At 40.7% G+C, this 25,714-nt stretch overlaps 1 protein-coding gene across 1 annotated transcript in view; it reads left to right on the top strand.

The window, feature by feature from the left end:
* Window positions 1-1,778: 1,778 nt before the first annotated feature.
* The window catches only part of UBE2H (ubiquitin conjugating enzyme E2 H), a 103,614-nt gene continuing 79,678 nt past the window's right edge, over window positions 1,779-25,714 (top strand). The window contains exon 1 of the mRNA XM_080818907.1: window positions 1,779-2,267. Within this exon, the coding sequence (XP_080675033.1) occupies window positions 2,215-2,267 (53 nt within the window). The 5' untranslated portion in view covers window positions 1,779-2,214. The remainder of the gene's footprint in view (window positions 2,268-25,714) is intronic.

The raw sequence follows: 25,714 nt of genomic DNA, 5'->3' as shown, positions 1-25,714 counted from the left end.
GCTTCCCCCTCTCTCTCTGCCTGCCTCTCTTATTGCTTGTGATCTCTCTGTCAAATAAATACATAAAATCTTTTTAAAAAATCGTCTTTTTCATCAAGTGGAGTACAGGTTATCAGGGGCTTGGGGAGCAGGTGGAGAATGATTGAGGAATTATTGTCTAACAGGTATGGAGTTTCTGCTTGGGATGATGAAAAAGTTCTTGAAAGGGAGAGTAGTGATGGTTGTACAACATTGTGAATGTAATTAACACACTGAACTGTGCACTTAAAATGGTTGAAATGGCAAATTTTAGTTTATGTATATTAAGCACACGCACAAATGAATAGTCCTTTGGATGGATGGAATGGTAGGAGTAAAGAATGCTCAATTTTAGTTGATTGCTGCTGCCCCAGGTGTGTGTGCGTGTGTGTGTTGAGGTGGGTGGGTGGGGTTAATATAAAGGGACCCGTTTCACAGCACATGGTCCGACAAAGCATAAGTGTATTCATAGGAAAGAGAGAACAGATAAAAATTTTGACAGCAGGGGCACCTGGGTGGCTCAGTGGGTTAAAGCCTCTGCCTTCGGCTCAGGTCGTGATCCCGGGGTCCTGAGATGGAGCCCTGCATCAGGCTCTCTGCTCAGCGGGGAGCCTGCTTCCCCCTCTCTCTCTGCCTGCCTCTCTGCCTACTTGTGATCTCTGTCTGTCAAATAAATAAATAAAATCTTTAAAAAAAAATAAAAAAAAATTTGACAGCAAAAATGTGATATAAACATCAGGAGATGCGTAGATCACTCTTTCCTGCCCCCTTTGCCTGGTTGATTCCTGGGTCCCATACCACTTCTTATGGAGTGCTTTGTAGAGCAGTGACTCTCAAACTTCACTGCACATAAGAACCACCCTGGGACCTTGTTAAACTGCAGATTCTAATGCAGGAGTTCTGTGGTGAAGCTCTGGCCTGCATTTTTAACAAGTTCCCAGGTGATGCTGACACTCTAGATCCACAGACCATATTGAAAAGGCTGTGTAAATTTAAAGTCTTCGTTCACCATGATATCCTCATGTCCAGCAGAGTGATTCACACACAGTAGGTGCTCAATAAATGTTTACGGAATTAATGATGGAGTATATAGCATTGGTACAGGAGCGTGGAGGACAGAACAATCTTTGTCCTTTGAACTACAGCATATTTGGGGTGTTTCTGCTTCTATCAGTCATTCACTTTGTGAAATTACCTCATACTCCGTGGGGTAAGGATGCTAGTACCAAATTATTTCTGGTCTTGCCAACTTGCTGCCTCAAGTCTAATCCTTGAAATAGTGGTCCTCTCTATATGGAGGGTGATGAACCCTGGTTTGCAAGCTCTGAGGAAGCCTTGCTAAAGTCTACAATCGCTGCAAACAGATTCTCTCCATCCAAGGAGGGGGCAGGGTGCAGGGAACCCGCTCCTGTGGGAATTTTCTGATTTTGGTGCCTATCCTAGTAATTGCCACCTCAAATCAAATAAACAGCCTTTTTCACAGTGTATATGAGAAGGTGGTTCATTACCCCAAAACACACAAATGTAATATTGCCATTATTTACTATTATCGTTTATGATGATGATAACGACACTGGCAGTTGAGCGATTAAGTGTGCGGAGGGAGTTGGGGGAGGGGGCACAGGGCTGTGAGGGGAAGAGAAAGAGGAACTACATCTCCCAGAACCACCCGGGAAAGGCCACGCCGCGGCCGCGGCGCCCCACCCCTTTCGCCAGCTGGGCCCGCCCCGCCGATGACGTCACAGAGGTGACGTCACGGCGCCCAGAGCGAGGCTGGGGTAGAGAGGCCGACTGAGCAGGAGTCGTCCGCTTGTCGTGGAGGCTGCTAGGGAGTCGGCGAGAGGGTGAGCGGGCGAGCAGACGAGCGAGCTAGAGCAGGCAGGAGGGAGCGACGCGCGGCGCAGAGTAGCGCCGGGGCCAGGCCGCGGAGGAACCCACAGCCGGAGAGGGGCAGCCCGAGCCGGGCGCCGCGGGGTCCCCACCCCCACTCGGCCGGACAGTGCCCGGTGTTCCCCCGTGCGGGGGGCGGCGGCGGCGGCTGACGGGACCCGACAGGACCGCGGGGGTGTTGCCACCTCCCCCGAGGAGCCGGCGCGGCCGCGGGCTCCTCAGAGCCGGGGCCCGGGGCCCGTGATAGACGGGCCGAGGAGAGGAGAGAGGCGGCGGCGCAGGCGACGGGGAGGCAGCGGCGACACCATGTCATCCCCCAGTCCGGGCAAGAGGCGGATGGACACGGACGTGGTCAAGCTGTATCCTTCGTGGAGGGGGGATTCGGGCTGTCGAGTGGGGGCGGTATGAGGATGCCCAGGGCACCCCCGAAACCCAGCCAGGGGCCCTGGGGCACTCCCGGCCACTGTCCGAGGCTCCCTTCTTCTCCTCCCTCCCCCCAGTGCCTACGGCGGCTCCTTGGCACCTCCCAGGAGCCTAGAGCCTTTTCAGCTCCCCCTTTATCTGCAGCACCCCGAAATGTGCGTTGTTCCTCCCTCTTCTGCACCCTCATTGCCTGTGACTCCTCCACGACGTTTGGATTCCCAAGACGGCCCTTTTTTTTTTTTTTTTTTTTTTTTTTTTTTGCAGGACCATCCACCTCTTTTGACCACCGTGCCCACCTCAGGGTCTCTCCTGTTCGCTCGCTCTGAATTTAGGGACTCCTGATAGAAATTCCAGAGAGTGAAGCCTTTCTTCCTTTCTTGAGATGCCTCCATTCCCTCCATTCACTATGCTTCTTGAACTGGGGTAACTCAAGTGACCTCCTTTATCCCTAATTCCTTTCTATATTAGGAAGAGTAGTCTGCTCCGTGCCCCCTGTTGTAATAAAGAGCTCTGAGTGTTTTAAATCAGAGACTCTTGTTAAGCTTTCTGGTGCCTGAAAGAACCCCACCGTATTTTTTTTTTTTTGTTTTTTTTTTTTTTCACTGACAAAGCCTGTCCCACCCATAGTTGGATGTGGTGAGGACCCCCAGGCCCTCTAGCAAGCCACCCTCCATATTGTGGATATGACAGCTGGGGGAGGGAGAGAAAGAGGATCTCTCCTTGACAAAATAGCCCCTATACCGGCCAGTTAAGCAAACTCCCTCAATGAGGGTAAGGTTCTTGGGGAATAACTGCCCTGATTTTACCAAGTGACACCCTTTATTTCCACCCCCCCCCAACTTTATGTACTCAGGAGGTAGCAGTGGGAAAGCTGTAACTGATAAGGGCCCTTCAGGCCGTGGTTTTGGTTGGAGTCCAGACTGATTATTTCATGACCAGCTCGAGAAATTCGCGAAGGTTCCTGTGACAAATCTAGAAAATTTTTGAGGGGTAATTTAGAGCGTTGGGGGGGGAGGTGGGAGAGGAAATGAGCCCAGTGTTCTGAACAGCTAATCCCTGGGGAGAAGGGGAACCGGGGATGGGGAGTGGTGGTGTGTGAAACGCAGTTAAAAAGTCCTGTCTCCTGCTTCTCTTTCTCCCTCACCCCCATCCCCCCACCATTTCCCCCTGTTGCAGGGTTTTGTTTATATAACTCAAGTTGTTTGGCTAGATTCTTCAGGTGAATTCCTTCTTTCTTCCTTTTATTTGGTACTGTTTTTGATAGGACGTTTTTCTTCTTTTTAGAGGTTGATGATTATTGTTAAATACTCAGTTATGGAATTCTCCGAAGTTTTAAAAAATAGTTTTTGTATTTGGTTTGGAAGTGGGGGATGGGAGGGAAGTTGCCTGGGCAAGAGATTTTTTTTTTTTTTTTTCTTTCTCTTTTCAGGAATAAGGTGTTTTTCTCCTCAGGAAAACTTAGCTAGAAATTAGGAGCAGTAGTAGATAGACTTCTAAGTTTTAGGGTTTGAAGTTTAGAGTTTTTGGGAGGTGGGAGGGGGCATTACAGAGAGGAGCAAATAATAAAATACATGTTCCAAATATGTCTAGGCACAAGTGAAATTGATTCTTAGGAGCTGTTTGTGACTGTGATTGAGTTTTGTAAATGTGTGAATGATGCCAGTAATGTTGGCTTTTCATAAGGTTGCAGGAAAACTTGTAACTATGGTGGTGTGTACATTTTACACAAAGCAGTTTCGGGTTTTATTTTTGTTTAGAAACTAGGAAATGACATGGTGGCAGAATCTGAGTTATTTTTATCCTGAATTGAGAGTTACTGTCACACCTAATGCAAATTTCTACCTAATGTTTAATTGGGATGGAGGTGGAGAGAGAATTCCAGCTGTTTTTGATCAATGTCAGAGTCTCAAATTATATACATATATATTTTTAGAAGATTGAGGATAAAGGGTGAGGCCTAACTTGACCTGATGCCTTTTCCATACACTGCCTTTTGTTCATTTAGTAGTTGTGGCATCTAGAATGATTACCGCATTTAGGAGTCGGGGTGTGGGGGGTGGAGAGGGAGAGGAAAACAGACAAAGAACAGCAGGGTGTCTTTCTCTTTTTTCTTCCCCTAAGTGGCTTATTTCATAGCTTATTTTTAGTAGAATATGAAGAAAGGCAAAGATGCATTGGCCTTCTGTTCTTTCCCCACCTTCCTCCTTTCTGACAAAAGAAAGCAGAGGCCCTTTAAAATCATAGATTTCTGAGATAGGAGGACAACAGTCTCAGGACTTAAAAGCCAGAGGTTATCTTTGTTTCGTATTTGTTATTTTCTGGTCTCACGTAGTTTGGAAGTTAAGATTTTTGTATTTCCTTTTGTGTGTGCATGTATGTTGTGGGGATGGGAGATTTTGTGGCCTCTTTTCTCTGCTGAATTCATATTAGTAGGCCCAAATGGAGCCAATAATTTTTGAGCAAGGTATATTTAACAAAAAACTGTAGGAAAAATTTTGCAGCCCACTATTAAAATTAGTACAATCGTGTGAAAGGGCCGGGGGTTGAAAATGAAAGATGGTGGAGAGGAAGTAGAGAAGGTCTGAAGGAATGTACTTGCTTTTTGCCCCTCAGTGCCCCTTGATGATTTCTTTGGTTTGGAGGCCGATAGCTGGTTTCATTGCAGTCTCCTGTTTCAGCCCATTTTTTGATGTCTCCTGAGTGTAATTATGCCACCACGATTTACAGCTTGGCAGGGAACCTATATAGTAGGAAAGTAGCGGTGTGGGGGTAGGGAAAGAAGGGGATGTGTAACTAATTGGCTACTGCTTTCCACCAGCACGCTAGGTTCTTTTGGAGACACTGTGGTGGTTGTTGGGAGTCGGTGATATTTCTTTTGTGACGGGTTGGTAGGAGGAGAGCTGACGCTCAAGTTATGCAGGGAGTGAGTGTTTTGCACCGATGCACTTAATAATCTGCTGGGCGATTATGTTCTGAAACTCTGACTCATTCATTGTTTCTGTTCTGATCCTTTGCTGAGGGTTGTGCAAACCTCTCCAGGAGCCTGGAGACTGATGTACTGACTTTTGAGCCCTATAGGAATGTGTCCCAGTCAGAAAACTTGGTTTGCCCAAATCCTGTGAAATGGTTGTGAATGGTGTGGCCATTTGTTTTCAAAGTCAGGTTATACTGTGCCGTTCCCAGCCTGGCAAGCATTGAGGTTTCCATCTCTGATTATTTTGATTGTCTGAGAACTGGGACTCTGGTGACCTTAAAGCGTGATTTGCCCTAAAGGAATATCGGTTTAAATTCTCCCTGGTGGAGGAACAAACAGCTCAGATTACACGGGTTTCCTTGTTGGTGGGGGTTACTCGACTCACCCTGTTGCACAGCCTGGTGATCCTTTTATCTGTGAAGCAGTGGCCCCTGCTGAAGGCTGGAGCTGCTTGTTTTGGAAAAGCGTATGCAGGCAAAAGGCCTCAGGCACAGCTCCTCACAGCTCATTGGCTGCTCTGTTACTACCCGGAAAAGGAGGAGGGGCGGAGCTACCAAACAGCTGATGGGAGTGTGTGACCAGAGTGTGTTTATATACAAAAGAAGTAGGGGCTGGGGAGGTCTTTTGAGTAGTGTTACAGGATCAAGTATATTTTCAAGGGGTAGAAAGAGGAAAACCTGATTTTAGATTACAAGAAATAAATGTTCAAGGTTAAATCAGAAAAGTGAACCTGATAATAATGGGGACTTGGCATATGTTATTTGTTATTGGTGAGATTTTGGAACTTTATAATACTAAGTTTTCAAAGATTCCCCTTTTCAGGGGGAGTCACAGTAACTTAAAATAGGGTATGCTGCCACTTTAAATGTACTCCATGACTCATGCAGGGATTCAAAAAGTATGGTAGAAATGTAAATTTTCCCTGCAAAAGCTTGAAGAGTGCTAGAAAGGGGCATTGACTTCTACTAAATTCATTAACTGCGTTAGTGAAGTCTTAGAGAATCCTGGGTGTCTGCCTTAGGGTTTCAGAAGTTTTCAATAAGAAGTTCATCCCCATAAAACATTTGAGCACCCACCCTCTTTATGCCAGGCTTGGTGCTGGGGGTTTAGTAGTGAAAAATTTCAGTGTGGGTGGTCATGATGCTTATGTAACTAGTTAAACAATTAAAAAAAAATCAAAGAAGAAGCTGTTTATAGTAGGTCAACTCTCTATGTAGCAGCTTTTTGAATAACTTGTATTTACTTTCAGAATTGACTTTTCAAGGAGTAGAAAGGTTAAAAAGTGAATTTTATGCCATGGGATGTATGGGGATCTGTATTCCTAGTATTTTAAAGGTAGATGTTAAAAAATGGAAACAAAAACATAGCTGTTTGTCTTTCACATCAGCTTTGGTATTTTGTTGTTAATCAGTAGTTATTCTATCCCCAAATCAGTAGTCTTTGTTACTCTTTAATTTGTGCTCTCAAAGTGTAGACAATTCTGTAATCTTTAAACTAGCTCCAGTGTCAATTGAGAGAACCTGTGTTTTGCTTTTATTTCCTGTGGCCTCTGTTTTTGTGAGATGATGAGGTAGAAGGTGGAACCGTTTTATGGTCTTCAAGCTAGAAGTTAAAGCTTTGGCAACTCTCAGTGTTCTGAATTTGTCTTTTCTGCCTAGATTTTGGTGACAAATATAACACGCTGGTACTTTGTTGAGCAGGAACCTACATGAGTAAGCATTCACAGCTTCAGAACAGGAGAGTCCTGCAGTGCAGATCTAGTAAATTATACACAAGCCTAAAAATTCAGCTTTTAGGGGAAAAAAATCTTTTGCAAATGTGACCCATAAAAATCACTTAACCCTGTTTGTGTGCATGTGTTAGAAAAACCTGGATTGTTGGTTTCTTAGTGTTGTGCAATTTCCGTAGCACCTTGACCTGTTTTAGGTGTGTGTGTACACATGGATTTATGTGTGTATGTATATATAGACACACAAATATATATGAAATTAGTATGTTGTTTACTTTTTTTTTTTTAAAGATTTTATTTATTTGAGAGAACCAGAGAGCCCAGGCAAGGGGAGTGGGAGAGGGAGAAGCAGGCTACCCCCTGAGCAGGGAGCTGGACAGGAGGCCAATCCCAGGGCCCTGAAATCATGACCTGAGACACCCAGAACACCCCTTGTTCACTCTTAATAGATTTGATGATTCCAAGAATCACTGCATTTTTAGGCATGCAGTTCAGACTCGTAAAAGTACTTATGGTATAATAGCTTCTTGACTATAGACCCATAGTATACCTTTTACTAAAATACTTTAATGAAAAAACTTAATTGGATTATATAAGTAGTAAGGTAATTGAGCAAAGTATAGGTTACAAAAAGGGAAAGAAAACAGCCACCCATAATCCTGCCCTTTAAACAGCGGTTCTCAAACTTTAGTGTGATCTTAATTACCTGGAGGGTTTGTTAAAACAGGTTGCTGGGGTACCAGCTCTGGAGTTGTCTTGATTCAGTGGGTCTAGAGAACTTGTATTTCTCACAGGTTCCCAAATGATACTGATAGTGTTGGTCCAGGGACTACAGTTCAAGAACCACTGTCCTCAAATATTAACATTATAGTGTTTTTTCTTATTAGTTTCCTACACCCCATATATTATTTTCAACCTGTTGATCATACTGTATGTGCCCTGTTTTGCTTACTACTCCTTGCAGCTTATTTTCCTGATTAAAAGTATAAAACATAATGAAGAGGTCATGTAATAGGTCATTTCATGCCCTTGCCATTGATTTAATTCTTCACCACTATTTCTGTGATAAGATTGAAATTAACATCTTGTGCATAAGGCTTTTCTTGTATTTTTGGGTTATTTCTGTTTTCTACTAGATCAAAGAAAATAACCATTTAGATTAAAATGTTTAATTTCTTTTTTCTGTCTTCTACATCAAAGAAAGTAACCATTGAATTAAAATATTTAATTAAAAATCGTGGGGCCCCACACTCAGTGTGCTCTCATTTTGTTCTGTTGTGTTTTAGTTGGTGTGATTTCAGCAGTGAAGCAATCAACCTGTCATAGTGATGACAGATGAGTTCTGATCTCTTTGTTTTAAACTGTGTGTGTGTGTGAGAGAGAGAGAGAGAATGGTGATCCTTAAATTAAGGACGCTTTTGTACTTCTCAGAGTGCCTACTGTGAGTTGGTAGGTTAAATATATCACATTTGTGATGAGCTCTGACTGGCAAGAGCTATAGAACTAGTTTTGGTATCTGGAATTTTTTTTTTTTAACTGAGGTATAATTGACATAACTATAAAATGATAAATTAGATAAGTTTTGACATAAATACCACCCATGAAGCCTATCAACACAACCATTGATTTCTGTCACTGTAGATTATTTTGCATTTTCTGAAATTTTACATAAATGTAATTACACAGTATGTACTTTTATGTGAATTCTTTCATCAGATTTTGAGGTTCACCATGTTATTTTTACTGCTGAGTAGTCTGACATTGTATAGGTAAATCACTGTTTATGCATTTACTTCTTTATGGATGTTTGGGTTATTTCTAATTTGGAGCTGTTACAAATGAAGCAGCTTGGATGGGTGTTTTCATTAGTGTAAATACATAGGAGTGGAATAGCTAAATCGTGGAGTAGGTATAAGCTTAACTTTTTAACAGGTATTCTGAATTTAATTTGACTGATGATTTCACACACAATTGAATTGTGACATTAAACTATTGTTTTTGTTCTGTACTTTAAAGGAATCCCATTAAATAACATAGAGCACTGATTTCTTATCTGTCGAAACTAGTTTTGTAACTGTTTCTCCCTCTCTATTCAAAATTAGTGAATTAAATTTTATTGTAAAATATTTTTTGCTTTGTGGCCCTTTGACATGGTACTTCAGGAATTATGGTCACAAATAACTTTACATTTTTACATTTGTTAGTAGGACTATCCTTTTCTGAAAAGATAAACACACTTTTTGTTGATGGTTCCCTTTTTTTGTAAAATATTGATAAGGGTTTTTTTGTTGTTAGTGGTTTTTTTTAACATGTTAGTTTTACTTAGCACCTCCAGTTACATTTACAGCTGTTTACAAATATTGATGTAGGACTCTGTTCAGGTCTTAATAGTATCTTCAGTTTTCATACAGACTAAATTCAGGAACCAATGGCCCCTCTTGTAGAACCAGAAACAGATTATATGTTTCTGTAATGTTCTCCTGAAAGATTTTTAAAGTTAATTTTTAACAAAATAGGATTTTTTTTATTATTTATTTGTTTGCTTTTTTACTTTTTGGCGTTCGGTGTAAGTTATTTGATGGGTTGATAGATATTGCCATAAGAAAAACATTGTAGTAGTTGGTATTGTTGCATTCTTATACATGTACATGACAGACATTTGAATTTATGTGTAGGTGTATGCATGCATGTTGCTTTAACAGTTAACGAATTACTGGCAGCTGGAACTTTTAACTTGGCTGACAAGAAAAAAGACAACCTCCTGGTTTCAGGAGCGGTTTCAGGTTGTAGTCAGTGACGTTTTATTTGGTGGGGAGACTTTGGTTCAGTCATCAGACACAAGGATGATGCTTTGAGCATGTTTCTTAAGAGTGTTATTTTCAGATTGCCAAAATGTAATTAAAGTGCAATATAGAAAAATACAGAAAAGTCAGTGTGTACTTTAGAGAGACTGTTGTTACATTAGTGATTCTCAGGTGGGGTGGCGGTATCCTGGTTTAGAAGAACTGTTAATATTTTTATGTGCAGGTACTATTGTAGTTTCTTCTCTGTACCTCACCAGATGCTTGCAAAGGGTGTCTGGTTGTTTGCAGGCTGGTGCTTGTGCAAGCTGCTATGCCTGGCAGGACCCAAATCCTCAAGAGCCAGGTGGTGGAAAGCCCCACAGGGCAGCTGTATGCGGATGAAGGATCCTTCTTGCCTTCCCCTGCTTTTTAGGCATCTAGGGTGTTTAAAGGTAGGTGGTTTGTATAGGTACTGCTGATCTTTTGATCTGGCCCTGGAGAGAAAAGTCAGGGAGGAGTAGGAAACCTGTGTGAAGAGGGGAGGCTTGGCTGGACCTTGTCATCCTCTGAAAGACAGGGCTGGTGGGTCTGTCTCTGGGCCCACCACAGGTACAATTGGAGGGACCATATTTAGGAATTTAGAATATTGCTTAATTGGTTGCAAATGGAATCTTTTTTTGGCGGGGGAGATGGAATCTTAGGTCTTATGTTCAACTTTTTGGTCTCTAACTTATAGACACTTTTAGGGAGGTGTATAAAAGTAAGAGATATTCCCTATGTGTGAAATTGTTATTGATATTGTAAGTTATAAGTTTTCTGTTTAACATTAAGCAAAACCTTTACTTTTCCATGTGTTATGTTTTTATCATGTACACTTTTTAAGGTTTCTTGGATTATAAAATCTTAGTTGAGGTTATATAAATAGAAAAGTAGATACAGGGTGTGCCTGGTTCGTGTTACCTCAGAAGCAGGTGGGTTACTACTCAGCTTAGTGAAAATAAATTTAGTTATTTTGTCCTAGTGGTCCCAGTATAACTGGTTATCTGGGTGTTGCTCTTCAATCAGTTGATTTTATGTTGCATAGTTTCAGAAAGGTTGATTAATAATTTAAAAATTCAAAAATTTGGGTAGACCTTTCCATTGTGGTTACCTATAGGAAGGTGATTCAGTTAGAATTGTGTTCATAACAGAGATCACTGGGTGTAATATAGTTGGTTATATTGTTTTATGATCTTAACAACTGGATGTTTAGTATGCTTTTGCTAATCTTATTTATGTAAATCTGCATATAAATTAGTAAGTCTCCTTGGCAGCACAGCCTGAAACTACATAACCCTTTTTGTTTCACTCCAAAGAAAAGAAACGATTTACTTTTCTTTTCTTTTTTTTTTTTCATTAACAGTCACTTTTATATGGCCTTTACATATATGTATATATATATGGTCCCACAACTGTGAATTAGTACTTGGTCAGACTGCTAATTTAGACTAAGGCTTTTATAATGAAATCATCCCCCATGATGTAGATCTTGGAGATTTGGGGTTTTTATTACACACTATAGTCACATTGACATATTTAAAGTACATTAAAATGTAGAACATGATACATGTTTGATAACAGAAATCACCAATCTTGGCAACAGAATTTGACATTATTAACATCCGTTAATTTTATCAACTAATTCATTCAATTTGCTACAGCCACCATCTTCATAATGAGTAAAGGGAGAAAAAAAATGTTTCTTGCCCCTTTATTCATTTGTATCCTTAGGGATTAGAAACAAAAACAAAAACAAAATACTTTTAAGTCAAATGTGTTTTATGGGTGGAAGAAAGAGAGGAAGTAGACCTTTGAATGTGTTCTTTAGTTTGCTTGTCTGGATTGCTGCCCATTTCTCCTGGCAGTTAAGAAAGGCAGGTCTTGAATGCTGTCTTTGATGATCAAATGACATATATTTGAATATACCTGTATTGAATCACTTACATACTTGAGAACACTTACTTGCTTCTGTCTTGTCTTTCTATAGGCTCTTGGGTTAGAATAGTTAGGTGTACCAGATTCATTCTATCTTTGAATAATTAATGTGTTTCCTTTGAAGTTTAGCTGAGTTTTATAACTGATAAACCATGATATGTCAGAAGACTGTTGGTAGCTCATCAAGACTATCATTTTCTTTCCTATATTTCCATTTGTATGTCTGTTTCCTTTTTCTGTTGGTATTCCTAATTTACACTTCAACTAATTTGTAGAAATCGAGCATGAGTTAAATACATGGGCAGAAAAGTACACAAATAAACCTTTGAAGAGAAGGTCTTTCCAGATCCTTTATGGTATCTTACCTTCAGTCTTAACCAGAAGTAGCAGTGAAGCCAGATCTTTTTTTTTTTTCCCTAGGAGTTTGGAAATCAGAGTATACTTGGCCTAGTTCCTTTGTGAGGTTCAGCAATTATTTATCAAACTAGAACTTATGCTAAAAATACATAGTAGTTTACAACTTTGTTATGTGTGCTCTGAATAAAAATAGGTTGTGCCTTAGATCTGCCTTAGCTCTGTTTAGTGAAGTCAGACACGATGGAACATGACATAAATTTTGTGTTCTTACACTTTAAAGGTCCTAGTCTTGTTTTGCGTGTGAAGAATTTAGTGTTTCTAAGCTAGTTTTATATAATCTGGCCAGTGTTTCTGAGATTCAGAAACTGCTGACTCTGCTCTCTCTTCGTAAGTCCTCAAGGTAGAAAGTCTTCAGGTCTTTCTCATCCAGCGTCCTCTTATGTTCCTAAGGCAGGGTAAATGGGAACAGTCCCTTACTCCTATGGGCGCTTATTCCCAGGATTAAGTTCTAGCCTCTTTGCATCTTGTAATTCAAAGAGTGACTAATGAAATAACATGTTTACTTGTGCTTATTGTCCATTTTGGGGGCTGACTTGGTATGTAGGCACAAGACTTTGTACTGGATTATGGTTTTTCTTTTTTAAATAGATTCTGCTTTTTTTTTTTTTTTTTAAAGATTTTATTTATTTATTTGAGAGAGAGAATGAGAGAGATAGCCTGAGAGGAGAGAGGTCAGGGGGAGAAGCAGACTCTCCACTGAGCAGGGAGCCCAGTGTGGGACTCCATCCCAGGACTCCAGGATCTTGACCTGAGCCAAAGGCAGTTGCCCAACCAAATGAGCCACCCAGGCACCCTGTACTGGATTATCTTAATTGACATAGATACGTACATGTCTTACCTTTCCATTTGCTTAATGGGTAATAGAATTAGAAATTGTTTTTTATAGAATCAGAAATTAGTGTAAAATTTGTATGCTTTTAAATTGGGGCTTATTATTCATTTGAATGAATTGGATAAAACATACAGATTTTAGTCTGTCAGGTCTGGCTGTTTTATTTCTTAAATGTCATTCCTACAGTGTTTTGTCAGCTCTGATGAAGTTCAGATGACATTTTATTATTTAAAGTTAAATTTTAGTAGATATTATACTTACATAGGTTTTAGCATGTTTTTCTACTTGGAGAAAACCTGGAATGCGAATAATAGTATTAGAAAGCAACGGCTGATTTCTGATTATAAGGGCTTTTTGAGTTGAGATTAATTGTATTATTTCTAGGCAGTGTTCTTTGTGGCTTTAAAAATACTTAAGATTTTTTTTTAAAAGATTATTTATTTATTTGACAGAGATCACAAGTAGGCAGAGAGGCAGGCAGAGAGAGAGGGGAGAAGCAGGCTCCCTGCTGAGCAGAGAGCCCGATGCGGGGCTCAATCCCAGGACCCTGGGATCATGACCTGAGCTGAAGGCAGAGGCTTTAACCCACTGAGCCACCCAGGCGCCCCCCAAAATACTTAAGATTTTATTTATTTGTTTATTAGAGAGCGAGCACATGTGCTTGGGAGCAGGGGGGAGGGGTATAGGGAGAGGGAGAAGCAGACACCCTGCTGTGAGCAGGGAGCCCAATGTGGAACTCAGTCCCAGGACGCTGGGATCGGGACCTACACTGAAGGTAGATGCTTAACCAACTGAGCCCCCCTCCCCCACCTTTTGTGGCTTTAAGTAATAGTTTGAGAAATACTAATTCTTGGCTGTACTGCTTCAGATTAGGAGAGTAAACTCTGGTAACTTTGTTTTTATTATTGATACCAAAAATAGAAGCCAAAGTTGAAATAAGGAGTCTGTTTTTCATTCCTGACTTACAAAATCAGTTTTACTATTTAGTAGTCAACATTTGTTACATGAAAAATAGAATTAAATAAAACAGTATAGCCTAGGGATGACTGGGTGGCTGGCTCAGTCCGTTAAGCTGCTGCCTTTGGCTCAGGTCATGATCCCAGAATTCTGGGATCGAGTCCTGCATCAGGCTCCTTGCTCAGCAGGGAGCCTGCTTCTCTATCTCCCTCTGCCTACCACTCTGCCTGCTTGTGCTCTCTCTCTCTCCCCGTCAAATAAATAAAATCTTAAAAAAAAAAAAAAAAACAGTATAGCCTAATGCCTTAGTTAAGCCTATTTATGAATGTAAGAGTCCTGGAGAATGAAAAACAATACTAGGTGTGTGTGTGTGTTTTAAGATTTTATTTATTTGTCAGCACAAGCAAGGGGAGCAGCAGGCAGAGCAGGCAGAGGGAGAAGCAGGCTCCCCACTGAGCAGGGATCCCGATGTGGGGACTCGATCCCAGAACCGATCACGACCTGAGCTGAAGGCAGGCACTTAACCGACTGAGCCACCCAGGCGTCTCTAAGTATGTTTTAATGTAAATGTTCTGGTGTCTCTTCATAATAGTATATTAGATGGCATTGCCTTCATATTTTTGAGGTGTCTGAATTGTATGTGACCTATTAATTAATTAATTATAAAGATTTTATTTATTATTTGACAGTGAGAGAAGGAATATAAGCGGGGGGAGTGGGAAAGGGAGAAGCAGGCTTCCTGCTGAGCAGGGAACCCGATGTGGGACTTGATCCTAGGACCCTGGGATCATGACTTGAGCCGAAGGCAGATGCTTAATGACTGAGCCAGCCAAGTGCCCTGACCAGTCAATAATTAAAAAAAATAATATAAGCCGTGTAATGGTGCCTGACTTATGTAATTTTTATCAGCATAGAATGACACCATACTGTTCCTTTCAGAACTTCATATTACCTAAATCGTATTTTGGTTTTTAAAAGGTAAATTTAGGGAATGGAATACATGTGAGTAAAAGGATATGTCCAGAGCCAGGATAGGATCCTATCAGAGTTTAAAACAATTCAGTACTTAATATTTTACTGTTATGTCTTTTAATACTCCCTAGGTATTTTGAAGATACTGTAGAAAATTTAGTTGCTAACTTTTTTTTTTTTTTTTAATAATCTCTACATCCAACATGGGGCTCAAACTTATGACCCTGAGACTCATGCACTACAGACTGAGCCTGCCAGGTATCCCAGTTGCTGACATTTTTATTGATGTTTAAACTCTGGGTACCTAAAATGGATCAGTTTTGCTCCATGTTACTGTAATTTCAGTTATTAGTCTTAAGACAGCTAAGCATGTATAAAGACTTAGGATGCTTGCTTTTTAATTTTATTTCATTTATTTTTAAATTTTTTATTTTCTTTTTTTGTTTGTTTATTAAAAAGATTTTATTTACTTATTTATTTGTCAGGGAGAGGGAGAGAGCAAGCGAGCACAAGCAGGCAGATGGGGAGAGAGAATCAGGCCCCTCACTGAGCAAGGAGCCGGATGCAGGACTCAATCCCAGGACCCTGGGATCATGACCTGAGCTGAAGGCAGTGGCTTAACTGACTGAGACATCCAGGGGTCCCAGATTTTTTTATTTTTTAAGTAGGCTTCACATCTAGCGTGGGGCCTGAAGTCAAGACCCTGAGATCAAGAGTCAAAAGCATGCTCTGCCAACTGAGCCAGCCAGGCACCCCTGGATGCTTAATTTTTTAAAAGTTGAGGTGAAGGCCTGGGAAATCAGCAGCCTTTCTCATTTTCTGCTGTTTTTGCCTTAATGTTGGATAGCTTTTTACCTTTCTTTAGATAAGCTTTTAATTTTGGATTTACAGAAAATTTGCAAAGATGGTGTGGAGAGTTCCTGTACCTCACTTCAGTTCCAGTTATGCCTGTGTTGTTAGTACTCTTTTTTTTTTTTTTTTGAGATTTTATTTATTTATTTGACAGAGAGTGCAAGAGGGAACACAAGCAGGAGGAGTGGGAGGAGGAGACTCTCGCAGGCTTCCCGCTGAGCAGGGAGCCGGATGCGAGGCTCCATCCAGGGACCCTGGGATCATGACCTGAGCTGAAGGCAGACACAAGCAACTGAGCTTCCCAGGCGCCCCAGTACCTGTGTTATGTTATGTTACATTACAGAGACACATTGGTAAGAACAATTAACAACGGTTGGTTGGTATGTTACCAGGCTTTCTTCAGAGTTCACCAGTTTTCCCAAGAATGTTCTTTCCGATTCCAGGATTGAATCCCGGATACCACATTACATGTAGTGGCCATGTCTCTCTAGTATCTCTAGTCTGTGACAGTTGCTCACTTCTTTATTGTCTGGTAGAACATTGACAGTTTCAGAGTACTGGTCTGGTGTTTTTTTGGAGTATTCTTCAATTTCTGTTTACTGCCCCACCCCCATGATTAGACCTCATATTAGTAAAGGTATTAAAATTGGCCAAACTCATTGTGGGGTTTTGGAAAGAATACCACAGAGGTGAAGTGCCCTTCTCGTCACAAATGGGCTATATGAGGGGCATACCTGTGTCCTTAAGACATCACAGGTGATGTTAACTTTGATCCACTGGGCCTTAGTGGTGCATGACAGGTTTTTCCTGTAAAGTTACTGTTTTTTTCCTTCAATATTCTATTGTTTGGAAGATAGTCACTAAATGTAGCTGACACTCAAGAACCCAAGGGGAATTAGGTTCTACTCATGGAAGGAGTTACTGTTTTTGGGGTGTGTGTGTGTGTGTGTGTGTTTTGTGGTGGTGGTGGTGGTTTAGTTTTATTTTATTTTACTTTACTTTATTTTATTTATTTTTTATTAACATGTACTGTATTATTTGCCCCGGGGGTACAGGTCTGTGAATCATCACGCTTACACATACCCTTCCCAGTGTCCATAGCCCAGTCACCCTATCCCTGTCCCCTTGTTTTGTTCTTTACTTAAAAAAAATTTTTTTTTAATTTAGATTCCTCCTTCGATGTTGCCTCTTCTCTCCCTTTAGTTGTAGAGTTTGTTCTGTCAGTCTTCAGGTCAATTTCTGAGGGTATTTAAGGTGTTTGTGGGCTGAGGTGAACTTGTGGTCCTCCTACTCTGCTGCTGTCTTCCTGCTCCTTGTTTTTGACTCTTAATTATAATGTATCAGTGCATTAATCTGAATTACTAGCTTTTGTTCAGAAGTCACATTTGATTTTGAATGAAGTATAAATTGGTATGGCCTTATGGAAACAAAATGGGATGTAAATATGAGGATGTGGTCTGGGAGCACACAGTTTTGTTGGATATGTTTGTTTAGCAATTTGCAAATGGCAAATATAACTTTCTACATTTGGCTCTTTTCAGATCTGTAATAACATTTATATGTGAAAATGAAGATAAACTTAGAGTGAGCTGCGAAGGTATTAAAAGCTTCATAAGGGAAAAAATTCTATAATCTTATAGTTTTAGGGTGGGGTACTGATAAAATGCTGTTGCATTCTGCATGGTTTCTTGTTATTAACCAGTTATATAATTAACTCATAAGAGAAAAGAATATATTGTTACTAGCTGCTAATTTGAGCAAAGAATCATTGTTTTGGCCCATAGAAACAATTTATTCTAAAAGGAATTCATTTTTCACCATTTTGATATCTTTTTATTTTTAGCAGTTCTGTTTGTAGTTTCACTGAAGATCTTGACATAATTGTAGTTGTCAGTTTTAACCAGAAATGCAATTTTTTAAAAGATTTTTTTTTATTTGACCAAGTGCGAGCAGGCGCAGGCACAGGGAGTAGCAGGCAGAGGGAGGGGGAGAAGCAAGATCCCCACAGATTCCAGGTTGCTGGGACGCAGGGCTTGATCTCACAACTGTGCGATCACAGCCTGAGCCAAAACCGAGAGTCGGATGCTTAACTGAGCCACCCAGGGGCCCCAATACATTGTTTCCTTGAACGGAGTATATTTATAGTTGAGGCTGTTAGGTAAGCAACCTCTGGAAAAATAATGGATACTAAAATTTGTCCAAACCCATTTGGTTTCTAAGCTAAAATGTTAACCTAAATTCTCTCTCTTAGGAGCTTCCTTGAAAATAGCGAGGAAGAAATGTAGGAATTGAATATTAGTTGTAAATACCTTGCTAGTTATACATGTAGTAGGAACAAATACATTCTTCGAGATTATAGAGGACAGTACAGAATTTGTGTATCAACTCATGGGGACACCTGGGCTTTTGTGTGGTATATAGGTTAGAAGTGTTTATAATCAGCTGTTTATTGGTTTAGCAACCCCGGTGGTAACACATTTAGACCTCTGGCCTTAAATAATACTAACACCTGGATGTCATGTAGTTGCTAAGAGTCAGTAGTGTGACACTTAGAGCCATCTTACTGGCTTGATGACTCTCTGCTGGATGTTGAGCTGGTTCTTTTGTGCTTCTGTTTTCTTTGCTCACTTTAAGTCCTTTAAAAGAAAAGAAATAAGACAGTTTTTAAAGAGTAGTTTGCTTATAGCAAAATTGAGAAGGTACAGAGAATTTCCCATATCCTTCTGGCCCCACTCATGCACAGCCTTCCCCATTATCAGCATCACCCACCAGAGTGGGGCATTTGTTACAACGGATGGATCTGCACTGACACATCGTTAATCACCCAAAGGCTGTAGTTGCATTAGAGTTCATTCTTAGTGTAGTAGATCTGTGTGTCTGGACATATATCCCATCATCATGGTATCCTACACAATATTTTCACTGCCCTAAAAATTCTCAGTACTCAGACGTGTTCATTCCCCTCTTCCCCAACCCCTGGCAACTAGTTATCTTTTTATTGCCTTCATAGTTTTTCCTTTTCCAAAATGTCCTATAGTTGGAGTCGCATAGGATGTAGCCTCTTCAGATTGGCTTCTTTCACTTAGTAATATGGATTTAAGTTTCTGTTAAGACATTTCATGGTTTGATAGCTCATTTCTTTTTGGTGCCAAGTAATACTGCATTGCTTGGATGGACCACAGTTAGTTTGTTCATTTACCATGGTGAGCTGTTTTTAGTGAACAGAGCTAATATTTTTCTGATGGTTCCTCATATTTCCAGATTCACCTTTGAACGTTAAAAAAAAAGAAAAAGAAAAACACACCTTGGTAGCTGGTAGTTAACATTTTATACTGCTGGTCCATTCTATCCTCCGTTCTACCTTTCTTGACCCCTAATACTTATTCTGTAATGTGCCGCTTCTCATTCTGGTGTATTTCAGTTTATTCTTATAGCATCTTTGTATTGTGGCCCATTTTTCATGGATTAAAAACTTGGGGGGTGCCTGGGTGGCTCAGTGGGTTAAAGCCTCTGCCTTCGGCTCAGGTTATGATCCCAGGGTCTTGGGATCGAGCCCACATCGGGCTCTCTGCTCAGCGGGGAGCCTGCTTCCCCCCCCCCTTTCTGCCTGCCTCTCTGCCTACTTGTGATCTTTGTCAAATAAATAAATAAAATCTTTAAAAAAAACAAAACAAAAAACTTGGTTTGCAGAGGTTGGCTGAAAGTGCTGATGTCATAGAGGAGGTCCTTCTGAACCCAGTGAGAGTTTGTCAAGCTTTTGTCCCTTGGCATACATTTAACTGGTGCTCAGAAAACACTGTTAAGTGATTTTTGATACATGATATCCCATAGGTTTTTGCCAAGTCCTGGGTCAGTTTTAGATTAAACTTTGGCACCTGTATGGAAAATCAAGAAACCTGTATACAGAAGTCGTGCTGGCGAGAGGCAAACCTTCCCCAAATGAGGACTTCAGTTCTTTACATACAGATGCCGTTTGCCATTTCACGTCACTGCTCATTTTCCCATGTGCAGTGTGAGCATTTGTGTTCTAAAATTGTCCTGAATGCTAATACTTTGTTTTATTTTAATATTTTATTTATTTGACAGGGGGAGAGAACACAAGTGGGGTGAGAGGGCAGGCAGAGGGAGAGGGAGAAGCAGACTCCCCCCTGAGCAAGGAGCCTGAAAGTAGGGCTCCATCCCAGAACCCCGGGATCATGACCGGAGCAAAAGGCAGACTCTTAACAACTGAGCCATCCGGGTGTCCCACTTTATAGTCATTTATAGTCATAATACTCATTTTCAGATGAGTTCTCTTAAGATTCTTTGATTGCTGGTTTTATTTAAGATCAAAGAAGCTATTAGGGTTGTGGATTGGGGAAAGAAACAGTTGAAACTTCTGTTACTTTGTAAAATAGAATACCTTAAACTCATCAAATCATAAAGCTTTTTAATAATCTCTGTACTTTGTAACATGTCTCAGGTTGCCCTTTACAAATTAGTGGTTCTCAAGGTAGCTTTTATTAACTTTAAGATTTGATACTATCAACTTTTTTGCCTGCTCAGGACCTGATGGAGTTTATTTTTTGGGTTTTGTTGTTATTGTTCTTTTTACCTTTCACCCATACTCTGAGGAAAGAGAAAATTTTATTTAGGAAATGTTGTAAGTGGGGTGCCTGGGTGGCTTAGATATTGAAGTGTCTGCTTTTGGCTCGGGTCATGATCTCCAAGTCCTGGGATAGAACACTGCATTGGGCTCCCAGCTCATCAGGGAGTCTGCTTCTCCCTCTCCCCCATGCCTGTCCTGTTTGTGCTCTCTCTCTCAAATAAATAAAATCTTAAAAAAAAAAAAAAGATGCTGCAATAGCTCAGTAATAGCTCACACCTTTAATAAAAATTACATGTAGTCTTTTTTTAGTTACTCAAAATGGGAAAATAAAAGTGAGATGTTTAAAATCTCATATGTGCAAAACTTGAGGTTTAGTGATATATTTAAACTGTATATACACATAAATACAACTTTTTTTCTTTGTGTATGTATGGGGTGTTAGGAAAATATTTTTACTCAGATTATTGATAAGTTCTTTAATCACTTGAATTCTCAACATAGATTCCAAGGTATTGCCTGCAGACTCCTTGGGATCCTGGAGATACTTTCAGGGGGACTGTAAGGTCAAAACTTGTTTCATAGTTATCATAGTTAATGTTTTGTGTTTTTTTTTGTTTTGTTTTTTTGTTTTTTTTTTTTTAGTCTTTTTTGTTACATTGACATTTCCTCTGATGGTGCAAAACCAATGGTGGATAAAACTGTTGATGCCTTAGCACACCAAACTGGTTATAGTCAACATACTCTTCACCAGCACACACCTACAGCTAAAAAAGGGCAGTTTCATTTGAGCATGTCCTTGATGAGGAGTAAAGATAATTAGTAAATTCTGTGTCTTTTAATATTCTGTGTGATGAAATGGGAAAACCTTTCCTGCATGTCAGAAGTATGGGGATGTTTTCTAGAGGAAACAGCTTAGCTGATTTTGAGTTGCCATCTGAACTAGCTGTTTTTCTAAGGAATGTCATTTGTACTTGAAAGTATGTACTTGAAACAGTTGTATGTTGGAAGAGAAGTTGTCATGTTGTACAACTTCTAGGACATGCTTTATTTGTATCTAATGTGTAGTGTTCACAAAATAGTAGATCCTTTTTTTCCCCTTAATTTTTATTGAAATTCTAGTTAGTTGACCTATAGTGTAATAGTGGTTTCAGGAGTAGAATTCAGTGATTCATCACTGGCTCATCATAACAAGTGACCTCTTTTAAAAAAAAAATTTTTTTTTTTTAAGATTTATTTATTTGACAGGGAGAGAGGGAACACAAGCATGGGGAGTGTGAGAGGGAGATAATAGGCTTCCCTTCTGAGCAGGGAGCCCTGTGTGGGGCTTGATCCTGGGACCCTGGGATCATGACCTGAGTCAAAGGCAGACACTTCACTGCTAAGCCACCTAGGTGCCCCACAAGTGCCCTCCTTAATACCCATCCCCCATCTAGCCCATCTCCCACCCCCTCCCTCCATCAACCCTCAGTTCTCTATGGTTAGGAGTAGATTTTTTTAAAAGATCTGTTTATTTTTAAAAACGTGTGTGGACGGGGGAAGGGGCAGAGGGAGAGGGAGAAAGAATCTCAGGCAGACTCCTTGCTGAGCATGGAGCCCACGTGAGGGCTTAGTCCTAAACCCTGAGATGAAGACCAGAGCTGAAATCAAGATTTGAATGCTGAACTGACTGAGTCACCCAGGTGCCCCCAAGAGTAGATTCTTCTTTTTTTTAAAAAGATTTTTTAATTTATTTGAGAAAGAGAGCATGCATGAGCAGGGGGAAGGGGAGAGAGAGAGGTGGACTCCCTACTCAGCAGGGGGCCTGGTGTGGGACTTGATCCCAGGACCCTGGGATCATGACCTGAGCCAAAGGCAGATGCTTAATGGACTGAGCCACCCAGGCACCCAAGAGTAGATTCTTTAATAAAATATTCAAATTGGGTTGAATTAAATTCTACAATAAACAGCGTAAATACATATTTAGCCATCAAAGGGAAGTTGGTGTAATGTGAAGATGGGAAGTGTTTTCATGTCACTAAAGAATGTTAGAGTTTATACTGTCTTTATAGATTCTAACACCTTTTTTTCCATATCTCAACATCTTTGAAATTGAGATGTCTTACAGTTGGTGGGGAATCAGTTTGTCAGCTTGTTTCTTGATGTCACCAAATAATGTAGGTACAATGAAATAAGGTGGCATTTTCCCCCCCATGTTTTTGTTTGAGGCTGAGGAGGAAAACATTGAATAGCAGTTTACTTGGGCTACAGGATATGTTACATTAATTTTTATTTTATCAGGCCCTGAGTTGACTCTGGGCAGTTGACAATGGGTCTAGTGTTAGAACATCCCATTCATAAAGCATATACCTTCATTCCAAGAGAGAAGACTAGATTTTGCTGCGAGAACTCATGCTTTTAAAATAAAATGTAAAATGTGATATAAAATTTTTTTATATGCAAACCTTTTTTTTTGTTTGTTTAATCATTATTGTTGATGGGAACATAATGGTGAGTATCGAGTTATTCCCGTTTCTGTTATAAAGCAGGCCATGGGAGGTTTTTGCTTTGTAGTTCTGAAGAATAGTGGGGTGCCTGGGTGGCTCAGTTGTAAAGCATCTGCCTTTGGCTCAGGTCATGATCTCAGGATTCTGTGATTGAGTCACTCCTCCAGCTCCCTGCTCAGTGGGGAGTCTACTTCCCCCTTCCCCCTGCCCCACCCCTTGCTTATGCATGTGCTTGCTCTCTCTTTCTCAAATAAATAAAATCCTTTTAAACATGAACAGTAGAAGAATTGAAAGACTTAAAAAATTTCTTTTAAAAGATTTTTTTTTTTTTTAAGATTTTATTTATTTGAGAGAAAGAGAGAGCGCACGTGCATGTGAGGGGAGAAGGTCAGAGGGAGAAGCAGACTCCTGACAGAGCTCAAGGCCAATGTAGGACTTGATCCTGGGACTCCAGGATCATGACCTGAGCCGAAGGCAGCTGCCCAACCAACTGAGCCACCCTGGCGCCCTAAAGATTTATTTTCAACTGTGTGTGTGTGTGTGCGCATGCACGCTTGCACAAGCTGGGGAAGGAGCAGAGGGAGAGGAAGTTTATCCTCAAGCAGCCTCCCCTCTGAGCATGGAGCCCATGTAGGGCTACATCCCATGACTCTGAGATAATGACCTGAGCCACTCAGGTGCCCTTAAAAATTTCTTTTAATTAAAAAAATTCAATAGGGGCGCCTGCGTGGCTGTGGGTTAAAGCCTCTGCCTTTGGCTCAGGTCATGATCCCAGGGTCCTGGAATTGAGCCCTGCATCGGGCTCTCTGCTCAGCGGGGAGCCTGCTTCCCTTCCTCTCTCTCTGCCTGCCTCTCTGCCTACTTGTGATCTCTGTCAAATAAATAAAATCTTAAAATAAAATAAAAAATTTTAAAAAAGTTAAAAAATTCAATATTTACTAATACTGCACTGAAACTTGAAGTTGTAAGTTTACTTTTGGCTTCTGTTACTCTGAACCTGAGCACTGTTAATATTTATTCTGTGTGGTCTTATGAGGACCTGAGAGATAACAGATGCTCATTTGTGTATCTTCAGAGCAATTTCTGTTCTCTCAGAGAGGTCTATTAAAAGATGAGTTATTGGGGCGCCTGGGTGGCTCAGTGGGTTAAAGTCTCTGCCTTCGACTCAGGTCATGATCCCAGGGTCCTGGGATCGAGCCCCGCATCGGGCTCTCTGCTCAGCGGGGAGCCTGCTTTCCCCTCTCTCTCTGCCTGCCTCTGCCTACTTGTGATCTCTCTCTCTCTGTCAAATAAGTAAAAATCTTAAAAAAAAAAAAAAAGATGAGTTATTGGCTTCAATTATTAACCTTATGCTTCTAATTCTGTATAAAAATTTAAAAAGGACCATAACAGGGGTATATAAAGATACTATACAAGTATATAACATAAACATCCTTAATAATAAATTTAAAAAGCAGGTAGGACCTTGGAAAGAGTTCAGAGTCAATTAGATTTGAGAGAAGGCTTCCTGGAGGAAGCTGACTGTCCTAGAGATAGGTAAATAAGCAAGAGGGCACATGTGGGGATGTGAGGTGGTTGGTGGCTTAACTCAATTAGAAGATCAGAGGTTGTAAATTAGTCACTGTAAGTATGTATGTGCTAGAGCACATTATGTGTGACCAAGATTATGTGGGTTACATAAGAAGTAGGCTAACCTTTTTTGCCTTTTATGATCTAATAGACACTGGAACCAGTAGAACCACACCTTACACTTTGCTGGAGGTATGATTTCTGATCTGTCAACTAAAGGAGGATGCTTGGTAAATAATTTACCCATGGGGGGGGGTGCGTGGCACCTGGGTGGCTCAGTCGTTCAGCGTCTGCCTTCAGCTCAGGTCATGATCCCAGGGTCCTGGGATTGAGCCCTGTATCAGGCTCCCTGCTCAGCGGGAAGCCTGCTTCTCCTTCTCCCACTCCCCCTGCTTGTGTCCCCTCCCCCTCAAATAAATAAATAAAATCTTAAAAAAAAAAAAGAACCCATAGAAATTGATATCTGATCATGGGTTGCTAGAGTTCTAATGGTGTTAATAGAAGAGAATGCAGGGGTTTGTGGCACATTATATGAGAATGATTAACATTTTGAAATGTATGTGCCTTTCAGGTGTATACTGCATTAGAAAAGTAAGATAAAGTGGAATGACCATAGGCTTTAGTCCTATGTTTGGATTTGCAGCTGCATTTGGTTTCTTCATCCAAAAAATGAAGAAAATACCACATGATAGGATTGTTGATATATGAAATAATGTATGTGACTGCATTTAGTACATAGTTGCTTGGTGAATAACTGAGGAATTGTAGTTGGCTGTTAGTAAAAGATCTGAAATAATGTAGCTGTAATGTGGAGTTAGCAGGTAAGCAGATAGGGGCAAGATTGAGGTTGTCAAGGACCCAGATTCTTGTTTCTTTCTTTCTTTCTTTTTTTTTTTTTTTTAAAGATTTTATTTATTTGACAGATCACAAGTAGGCGGAGAGGCAAGCAGAGAGAGGGGAAGGGAAGCAGGCTCCCCGCTGAGCAGAGAGTCCGATGCGGGGCTCGATCCCAGGACCCTGGGATCATGACCTGAGCCAAAGGCAGAGGCTTTAACCTGCTGAGCTACCCAGGTGCCCCCAGATTCTTGTTTCTTAATACCCAGCCATCTTTACTGTCCTAAAGGGATTGCTCCTACCATCACATTAATGTTATATGCAGGAGGAGGAAGAAAGGGGTAATTAAGACAAGCTTACAATATCTAGCTAAGACATCCTCCCCCCCCACCCCCATCTTTAAGCAGCATTTTTGAGTG

This window comes from Martes martes (assembly GCF_963455335.1).
Source record: "Martes martes genome assembly, chromosome: 11".
NCBI classification, from domain to species: Eukaryota; Metazoa; Chordata; class Mammalia; order Carnivora; family Mustelidae; genus Martes; species Martes martes.
This window is presented reverse-complemented; position numbering and strand designations above follow the sequence as displayed.